We start from the raw sequence: 10,511 nt of genomic DNA on the forward strand, positions 1-10,511 counted from the left end.
TTTTATTCTCACTCAGACTTTTCGGTTTCTGCTATAAAAACTGCGCCTGGGTGCGAAAGCACGTGCTATTTAGTTCATTTTTCGGGCTCTATCTGCATAGCCGGAGTATTAAACATGGCATGTGTATCTTGTTCGAATTATTTTATTTCTACATTTGTACCACGGATCCTTGTGTGTGCTGCTTCAGTCTTGCGACACTTGTCAGCTGATATTTCATGGACAGGACATCTTTGTTGTACATTGACTCATGATGTTGACATATGGAAGGTGTTCATACTCGAACATGCCTATTTGCGATGCACCGTCAACGTTTAGAGGTTCCAGGCGAAATCGGAGCAGAAAGGAAGAAAACAACAAGCTTTGCGCCAGCAAGAAGATATATATATATATATATATATATATATATATATATATATATATATATATATATATATATATATATATATCTTGCCGCAAGTCCATGGTGTATATGTTGAAAGCTTTGCGCCCATTAGATTTTGAGGTCGTCCCTTAGTATGCCAACCGCATCCACACGAATGAACCTGCTCCAGAACAGCTGCAGATGCGGCATGAAGAAGACACCCAGGCCTTCCAAGAATTCACTCAACCCTGGATTGGTTCCTGACACGTACAGCCGTGCGTCGTCGATGCTTTCGGGTGCGATGTTATAAAGCTGAATTTGGTGCGGCTCCTCGGGGGTCGGATGAACAGCAAAGTAGAGCCGGAGCCTGGCAGTCGAAATCTTGGAAAAGTAGAAAACGAAAAATCAATTGATCAAAAGATGTTGTAGGGCTAGTTGGTTCATGCTGAGCAAAAACATTACAGCGCAACACCACGCGATGACTCCAGGAAAGGAAAGGTGTTGTCGCTGTTTCGTGGCCTCGGCGCTTCGCCTTATGTTGCGTTGTAGCCATTTTGCACGAGAAAAGATTATTTTTCAATGGTGTCTGGGAAATATGCAGACGCAAAGCCGAGGTAATAAACAGTTATACATCTCCGTTTGTTTCAAAATACATGGAATGGTCATTGCCACATTCTACCCCGATTTCGAGCAAACACATCATTTCCCAATACCTACGTGTGCCGTATTTTGTTTGGCCACAAACCCTTAATGTGATAACTGTGGTAACTTAGAAACAGTGGAAAACATGTTGTTGGAATGTCCATGTGTCAGTGAAAAAAAACGGTGTTGCGGCCGTAGAATGAGCTCAGCTTCGCGAGTACACCCACATTTCTACACAACATGTTTGGACCTACGTCTTCCCCCCCTCCACCCCCCCCCCGCCCCCAACAACGTCAAGTAATATATTTTTCCTTCGCTCGTGGAAGAGATTAGATTAACTTAACTGACAAACTCCCAGACGTATTAGGCCCCCAGATTGCATTTATTTCACCTAAAACAATATTAACTTCGGCGGTTTTACATGGCAAAATCACCATATGATTATGCAAAACGGCAGGTAGTGGAAGATGGAAGATTGCGATGAAAAAATTCGGTAAACAGGCTGGAACTGAGCATTCCAGCCTTGAAGAAGACAAGTCCACTTGTCGAAACGTCGGCTCGAGCATCCACCTCCTGTTTATAGATTTTTTTCATTATATGATTATGAGGCACGCCGTAGCGGGGTGCTTTGGATTTGTGGTAAATATTATACTCAATAAGGCTGTTGCGCTTCGAGCAGGTTGACACGTTGCGTCGCGGAAGGCTTCTTGTAAGGCATGTCAGGCTACAGGCGAGCATGAGCGCGAGCGACAGCCACAGCCAGTCGTCTTCCTCTTTCATAACAGCGGAGCGTCTGTCATTCGCATTCTTTCTTACGCTTTCTTGCCCAACTACTGCTGGGGCTTTTCTCTTCCCAATCATTTCCCTTATTTGGTCATCCCGTGATAGTCTACGTATACGCCAACAAAATTTTCTGACTTTGGGGGATTTTTCGTTTCACACACTCACAAAGAGAAAACTGTTTAATTTCGCACCGCGGAGCCATTGCAAGTAATGGTTCTATAACTCTTCCTCATCTCCCTTCGTCATTGGCTGTCATGGTCCGGAGGACGTCAGTGTTATAGCCAGGGTCGATTTCCTCACGTAACTCGGGGATCCTCTCGATGCAGTCGATTCGATGAAGGATTCGTAAAGTACATACTATAATAAAAGGCACAGCTGTTACTCAAGCAGATGTAATCCATGGAGAGAACACTATGCGCTGGCCTCACTACAATAATTTAAGAAAAAGTTCTACTATGGCTATAAGTTCTACGTTTTACCTGCCCATTTAAGCATTCTTCAAATGTCAGTAACATCAGCCCTACTACGATTAGCTTCTTCCATTTGACGCAAGTGGTAACTCCGTGTTTACGTTCCCGTTTCATAGGCTCTGTACTAAGATGAATATATTGTGAGGGGGGCTCATGGCGGAAATGGCATTATTTACATTATTTACAGCTGGAGAGTGAACGGTGTGACTACAGCGGAAATCGGGCACCAGGCAAAAGCGCGTCATCTTCCACTTATCCGCAAAGGTTAGTGGCTCATAACAATATTGAACACAGATCTGTAACGGATCTAAAGCCTGCGTATTTCTGAAAACTTCACTCCAGTAAGCCCCAGCTATTCTTTCCAACAGGCCAGGGCAGTGCAGTGCAAACTATAAATTGTTTGCGTGCTGCTGTAAGCATATCCACCTCCATTCCCACCGTATTTCAGTGTTAACATCACCACTGGTTAAACCATTTCAAATGTACTTACCGTAGTTCCCAGCTTTCCGGTGCTGCCGGTGCAGCTCTTCCACTCTACGTTGATGCGCAATGGATCGTCGGCGAACGCCTCAACCTCAATGAGAGTGCGATTCGCCACGCAAAAACTGTAGGGCGGCTTGTAAGCCCACAGGCTACCGAGACCCGTCACTTCAGGGGTAGAAGTCTTGAAGCCCATTATCCAGGTCTTTTCCTTGCTTCCTGATATGGGGATCGATTCTGGTATGCGCCGCAGGTAGGCATTGATGGACCCTGTCCAGTCAATCTCTGGAGTGTTGTCACAGCGTGCTGCAAAGGTATAGCAATTAATTTGTTGAGAGAGGAAGCGTTCGAGCTATACAGGTATAAGCTATACAGGTGTAATAGATACATATTACAGCCGAACGCACCCGCAAAGCACAACAAGGGCTCTGGTACTTCTAATAACGGTTTACAGCCAAACGCACCCGCAAAGCACAACACGGGCTCTGGTACTTCTAATAACTGTTTGCGAATTATCGTCAATCCTTCCAATAATCCTTCCCTAATACTTGCATTGGGAGGGCGCGAATTGTTCTATCTCCTTAAAGTAGATTATAGCTTGATTCAGATACTTTGCCGTAGGAACAAAGGCTGCGAGGTGGGGCAGTGATTGAGGTGCTTGGCTGCTGACCAGAAGGGGGCGAGTTCGATCCCGGCTGCGGTGGTCGCATTTGGGTGGAGGCGAAATACTAGAGGTCCTCGTACTGTTGGTTACCAGTGCAGGTCCAAGAACCCCAGCTGGTCGAAATTATCCGGAGCGCCCTCTACTACGGCGTCTCTCCGAGCCTGAGTCGTTTCGGGACGTTATGTTTTATAAACGAATCGACCGACTACACTGGTAAAACAGAAAAATTCATGTGAACAGTTTTGCCGCATGTTGTATTCAGTACACGCGCTTTAAACCCAATACAGCCCTTCACGAATAAAAAACGAAAATGATCCAGGCCACTGATTTGGGGACCCTAGGGCACAATGCAATAGGACAGGAGCTTTCCGACTGAGAATTAACATTGCCCGGAGATTTGGAAGCGCCATTCATAAAACAGTATCAAACAGTTGTCCCGATCTACACCATCTGCTTGTAAATGAAATAGCGCTGGAAAGTCTAATAATTTTTGCCGTTATAAATCACACTAATCAAGTAGGTAAGAGCCTCACATTTCTCTGAATTCTCGAAAAGCTAGCCAGTTAAGTTACTAGTTAGGTAGAAGCATGAAAGGTTTACTGTTGAGGCCTGAATCGTTAATTGTCTCCGCTAAAAGAAAAATAGCAACAACGTTGCGTATCTTCGACGGCCCTGTAGGTGCCATATTATTAATCTGATTAATGGTATCCCTATCACTAGAAAGCTATTCAATAGTAAATAGGGTAGAAAGCAGTTTCTTACCTGTAACAAGATTATAATCGCTATTAGCAGCACAGCCAAGCTGGAACGCAGCAATCAAAGCAATTGCGACTGCTAGGGTCACCATGATGCTGAAAAGATTTCCGCCAAATCGCACAGCTACTCTTTGAAGCACTGAAATAATGTAAGCAAACAAAGCACATATCTGACGTGAATACCACTTGTAACAAGAATGTTCCATCTCCAGAACTGTATTGTCATTGTTGTTAAAAAAAAGCTACAGACAAAAATATAATGCATTCGTAGAGAATCGAGCAGTCGGATAGGCTTCTACTGTAAACTGTGAACTTCAGCGCAGCCATACAAAATGTTTCCGCCCATACCAAAATTAGTAGGTCTATGCAGTGATCTGTGTGGATGCAGCGAATTTAAAGATATCGCAAATTCTGCCTAGAGGGAACGCCACTGTGGCTTTGTTCGTAAGTGGAATCATGTCTCATCGCAAATAAAGAACACTGAAGTTATTTGAGATTTTTACGTTAAATCTTCGGAACAGTGCAGAAAACACGCGAGAGACCGGGAAAAGGCGCTGAGCTGACGAAGCTCTTGATTCGTCGACTTTTCTTGCCCGCGTTCTTGCGCTGTTGTGAACATGCAACATGCATTACCAACTCTCTTCAAGTATTACCCTCTCGGCCAGGCTTCGTACTTATATAAGGTTTTGTATAATTCCATACTTATTTTAGTGAAATGTATTTCATACGCTAAAAAGGGCGATAAGTTGGGCTATTCAACACTTGACGCGATGGAACTAAGTGCGTTGTAAATTTCAGCTCCATTCGTTGTGGCTGACTTTCGGTCACGGTTCCGGTGTCTAGAAGCCGAAAGCGCTAGAAAAATATACCGCATAGTCATGTGTACAAGAGAATAATGTGCCTGAGTAGACCTTCCTTTTGTACTGTGTAATGTCCACAAAATATTTAAGGGAACGGATATTAACACAAGACGATGTATTTCTTTTTAAGTTATATCGCTTCGAAACATGTATTTCAACGAAGTTTCTGTGGGCATGTACTTACTTGCACATGTTTTGATGGGCATCTTTTTACTTGCAGTAATGGTACTATGAATACTCGTGGTTATCTACGTATAGAGCTCCGCGCCATAAAAAATAGTTAATCTTTATGACCAGCGATGCATTTGTGAGGGCGGTGATATGCAGTCGATATTTCTCATGCTTTTGTATAACTGAGCGAAGTAATTTGGCTAATAACTTGCGCTGCTTATTCTTTTTTTAAGCTTAATGCAGCTGTAACAAATGTGGTAAAACAAGCATATCGACATGTATACTACTTGATGATGCCTGACACATATGTTTCCTGAAATAATTATTGTGTAGCGAAGCATTGGAAGTCTGTAATGGGTCGTCCTCTCGAGCGCCTTCCAGTGGGTCTTTCTCTTCAGCTTTTCTCGGAGAGCATGCTCCTCGCTCTCGGAGTCTGCGCACTGTCTTGATTGTCGCCGTTGTGCTTCCTCGACTATTGCCGTCAATAAACGCCTTTATAATTGTATCAACCAGCAAACCACATTACTTTGGAGCCATACATGACGACACATTTCTAATCAAACGCACTGTAGTGCAGATGCTGGTGTCATTTTTGTCTAATAAACTACCAATGCTTGAGGTACAGTAAACTTTAAAGGCAGAAATTCTCAAAGAACGCTTTTGAAGAAACGCATTTCGCTTACCTTTCTTCCCAATGTGCGGCAATGTCTCGTACCCTTCCGTGGGATGTTTGAACTGTATGCCTACTCGGTGTCGTATCACATTTATAAACACTCCACTGAGTTTCTTCAAGGCTGTAACAGCCGCAATTTCTGGTGCTGTCTGTCAGACGTCGGAAAACAACTTGACAAAAACACCGACCATGTCCTGGTGCTGGCGGCAATCTCGTTGATACACACATTTTCGCGACTAATTGAGGGTTCGCGAAAGCCTGCCCTTGCGCGATATGCTCCGAAATCGCAACCTGCCGCGGCAACCACGTCGCTTCCTTCGTGCTTGGCGACTGATTGAAGGCGGCCTTGCGGCTGAATTGCATCCGTTGCAGCTCCAACCCCAGATCGACGCCGCATCCGGCCGGAGTTGTTAGCCGCAGTCGACGCAGCTTTTGATATGCTTTATTTATTGAATAAGGCGCGAGACGTCTCATCAAAGTAGAAAAGTGGCCGTCGGCGGTGGCGTGGAGGAAACACAAAGGCATGCAAAAAAATATTATGTGGTGACATCTTCATCAGACTTTATCATCACTTCAAATAACTTGACGTCAAGTGATGACGTCATAACATGAGATGATCGCTTTGTCACAGGTGTGCCGATCCCGGAGACACTGTGAATTCACGTGAGGCGCAGAAAGCTTTCCGGGGATCATAAAATTGACCGCGAATAGAAACATGAAGATGGCTTTCTCTTTTGGGTCGTCTTAGGCAAATGCATACGAGCTCGTGTGATTTATTTATTTATTTATTTATTTATTTATTTATTTATTTATTTATTTATTTAATCTATCTTTTTTCCGCCCGAAGAGACTACTGGCTTTAGTCTAAAGCCTTCAAAAAAAGTGAACGTCGAGCAGACACTGTAATGCAATTCCACACAACTAAAGAAGTTCGCAGCACTTTCAGAGTACAGGTGGAGCAAGTACAACAATTTTACACAGTAGATGAACAAAATAGAAACATAAAACTTTAAAGATACTACACAAAAGGAAAAGTGATGTGAAAGTATTTCGTAGCGCACGCTGCAAGATAGCTTATGCAATATAGATGAATGTCAACATATTGCAAGGTAGCTATGAGTGCTTCAGTTTATGAAATGAACATGGTTTAAGTGAAGAGGTGGGCTAGTTGAGATAGAGAGAGAGATAAGAGTCTTTAATGAAATTCCCGGAGGTGTTAGCCTCGCTTGCCGACTGGCTTGCTACTCGAGGTGTCGGGCGGCGACTACGACATAAACAAGATCAGGCAGTCGGACTCGCCTACGTGCACCACAAGTAAAACACGGGAACACTTAAAACACGTCCTCTGTGACCGTTCTCTGACCCACCCAAACGCTGATGGCTGTTCCATTCGAGAACAGTTCGTGTGAAAAAGAAAAACAAGAAAAACACTGGTATGCTTTGGTTCGACATGCCAATTCATTCATTGTCTTTGAATGGTAAGCATACGCGTGATGCAGCATCTCACTACTTTTATGTACGAATGCTATCTACACCAAGCTCGTTGTCGTAAAGCAATCGTACATGCTTCCATGGTTTTGAACACATCACGGTGGCATTGACCGCGCGCGTTGTCAGCGCTTTACAGCGGCGAGAATCAGCGGGAACGGCAGTATTGCAAGCAGATGCACAAAGCATGCGCAGTGAAATCGCATTTCCTATTCTTTATTTCGGAGCGATGCACAGCCCATCACATAGAGATTGTAGGAGTTTCTCATTTTTTGAGAAATAGCGGCAGAAAGAAAAAAAAACATGTTGAAGAAAAACAGACGAGACAAGCATGAACAGGACCACGTTAATTGCCGAAACATGAGAGATGCCTTTGCCTTGCAGTGGGCTCAGTCAGACTGATGATGTTGAAGAATAAGATCCGGGTTACTATAACTAGTGACATAGCTGACGCACAGAAGCGTTACACTAATGAAAGCATTACTTCTGGGACCTCTCTCTTTGATTATTAGTAATAATTGCAGGGGTGTTGCGTAAAACAAAACTACATTATTATGAGAAACGTCGTATAGTGGATGGCTTCGGAAATTTCGACCACCTGGGGTTCTTTAAGCGCGCCTAAATCTAAGGACGCAGGACTGTAGCATTTTGCCTCCATCGAAGTGCGGCCTCCGCGGCCGGGGTTCGATCCGACGACATTGGGGTCAGCACTCAGCAGTCAAGCATCATAACCACTAGACCCCGCGACGGTCGTCTCCATTTGGTCCAGTGCGCACTGCGGCCCAACCGATAGCAATGCCAAGGAGTGCTGCCAGCTTTAAAAAAAAGTATCACAGCGTGGCATATAAGGCTTGCACTTGGAATTATTTTGTGTGCATCCGAATTGTGCAGCTGGTCCGGCAGATAATCGCAGCCGTGCAGAGTAAACAAAGCGTGCAGTCAGTGCTCGCGCGATATTGTTAAAGATAAGGCCGGCGGTACGTATATATATTTGATCTTTTCAATGTCTCTTGGAAGGTTCATGCGACCAGGGATTATTTTCCAAATTAAGGTGCTTACCGACCGCAAGACGTAAATGAAACGGACCGATTCCTCCTGGCCTGCTTTAATTGTTGTTGTTTCCATTTACGCACAGACACGCCGGTGCTCAGCGGCCTTCCCCGCTTTTCGGTTGCGTTCGCTTATAAAGGCTTGCTAACAATCGTCAACCGTGTAATCATAAGCGCCAAATGGCTTCAGTCCTCGTCGCTGCGTAGATAACAAGACCTGTAGTGACCGGCCAGGTTTTTGTTGAGGCGAGAAGACTCGGCAACATGCAAGCAAGTTTCGTTACAAGCAAGTTAGTGACGTGTCTATTCATATTACAGTGCGTGCGGGCATAGACGTGCGCAGGGTCCCTGATTAAGGAGGAGGGGTAGCAAGTTTACCCGCAGTGCCCCTCCCCCCCTCCACCACCACTCCCCCTCGGTTAGTCGAGCCCGAAAGAAAAGGACCTCCGCATTAGACGCAAAAGTGAAAATGAAGCGATGACGTCTTTCTCTTCACAAATGCCTGCCATTGTTCTCGGGCTTTCCTGCATGAAGGCGGGAAGTCAACAGTTCTTTCGGTGCAACATCAGGGGTTCTTCATCGCCGTTATCGTCGGAAACATACGTAGTCGTAAGCGCACGCATTAAAGAATAATCTTGCAGGGGGCGGGGGGCTCTGCTCTCGCCCGTGCGCTTGTGCGAACGCCTATGCATGCGGGTGCCCTCAGGGCTTCAAAAAGTACAGCGCGATGGGACGCTATCATGTGCTCACGTAATCACAGACACGAAGTCAATTAACGACAATGGTGACGCACACATGGGAATATCTTAAAATTTTATAATCTCGGGTATAATATGCCAAAACAGTCATGTGATTTCGAGGCCCGCCGTAATTAGAAGGTGGTGCAGGGGATTTTTTTTTTGACCCGCGTGTGGTTCTTTGACGTGCACCTAAATTGCGACACAAGGGTGTTCTCGCATTAAGCTCCCACATAACGTGGCTACTGAGGCCAGGAATATAACACGTCTCCTCAAGCTTAGGAGCGCATTAGCTTCGCCGCCTAGCTACTATGACGATTTCATCCCATCGTGAGCTCTAAGCAAAACGGACGTCGTTACTTTCACCATGCGCAACCACACGCCTGGGAATGTTGTATTGAGCCACAAATTTGTGCTTATCGCTGAACTAAATTTTCGCAATCAGGGTGCGCGCATGCGCGTGTGTGTGCGCGTCTGTGCGTGTGTGTGTGTGCGCGTGCGTGTGTGTTTCCTAGCTACAATTGCAGTCCATGGACTACCCTTCTATTTTAGTCCCCACTTCAGGTACATTCACACCGAAGGCGGGGCGGCAAAGCGGCGAAGTGGGCTTTTCAAGGCGGCGAGACGGCGAGCGCGCGTACCTGTTCAAACCGCATGGCTCTCTTGGCTGCCCGCGCGGCCGTGGAGGCGGGGCCTCTCGCGCTTTAGCGCACGTGTCGCTATCACGTGGTACGGCTTCTCCCAAAGAGACACCCGCACCACCGCCGCGCCATCGCCGCAGCGCGTTCTGATTGGCTGCGGCAAAGTGGCGAGTAGCGGCGAGCGGCAAAAAATTGGTCCGAGAGCGATCGGACCTGCCGCCTCGTTTTCCGCCCCTCTTTCGCCGCCTGGAGAGGAGGTTTTGCCGCTTTCCGCCTCACCGCTTTGCCGCTTTGGCCGCCCCGCCTTCGGTGTGAATGAGCCTTTCGCGTTGTGTGTTCCAAGGGCGGAGCCAGCAACTTTTTCCGGGGGAGGGGACAGTTCACCCCCCTCCCCTCCCTTTGGCTATGCCAGTGGTGTGCTCTGCTCCTTCCTCGGCGTTATATGCACAAATTTTAGAGCTCGTGTTCATCCAGGATGTTTTATTAAACGACCACCTGAAGCCATCAGATAAATCACGATGCAATATAGTCGAAAGGGGGCTAAGTTGGAACATATCACGTCTCGGGCAGTACACAGCAACACAACACACAAGAGAGAACAATGATCAAGCGCTGGCGTTCGAGAGAGAACAGTGAACCAACCAGTGTTCTCTGTCGTGTTTTGTCATGTGCGCTGTCTAAGAAAAAAATGATGTTTCGCAGGACTTCTCAGAAATCAGTTCCATAATATTGGAGGG

The 10,511-nt window shown here is 46.0% G+C and overlaps 1 protein-coding gene across 1 annotated transcript; it reads right to left on the reverse strand.

Annotated features, from left to right (window-relative positions):
• Positions 1-453: 453 nt before the first annotated feature.
• On the reverse strand, positions 454-6,007 carry LOC119373273 (uncharacterized). Its single transcript, XM_037643293.2, has 4 exons — positions 5,870-6,007; positions 4,163-4,294; positions 2,747-3,042; positions 454-742 (listed from the first exon to the last, which is right to left on the reverse strand). The coding sequence occupies exons 2-4, from the start codon at positions 4,245-4,247 to the stop codon at positions 491-493; spliced, it is 633 nt and encodes a 210-aa protein (XP_037499221.1). The 5' UTR covers positions 4,248-4,294; positions 5,870-6,007; the 3' UTR covers positions 454-490.
• Between the last annotated feature and the right edge of the window lie 4,504 nt (positions 6,008-10,511).

The sequence above is a fragment of the Rhipicephalus sanguineus genome, chromosome 11 (assembly GCF_013339695.2).
Source record: "Rhipicephalus sanguineus isolate Rsan-2018 chromosome 11, BIME_Rsan_1.4, whole genome shotgun sequence".
Taxonomy (NCBI): Eukaryota; Metazoa; Arthropoda; class Arachnida; order Ixodida; family Ixodidae; genus Rhipicephalus; species Rhipicephalus sanguineus.

What these genes read in the sequence shown, in the direction of transcription:
- LOC119373273 (XM_037643293.2), bottom strand. Translation starts at nt 4,247, where the DNA reads ATGGTGACCCTAGCAGTCGCAATTGCTTTGATTGCTGCGTTCCAGCTT. An exon ending in CGATTATAATCTTGTTACAG is followed by an intron (nt 3,043 to 4,162) that starts GTAAGAAACTGC and finishes ATACCTTTGCAG; the next exon opens with CACGCTGTGACAACACTCCA. An exon ending in CCGGAAAGCTGGGAACTACG is followed by an intron (nt 743 to 2,746) that starts GTAAGTACATTT and finishes TACTTTTCCAAG; the next exon opens with ATTTCGACTGCCAGGCTCCG.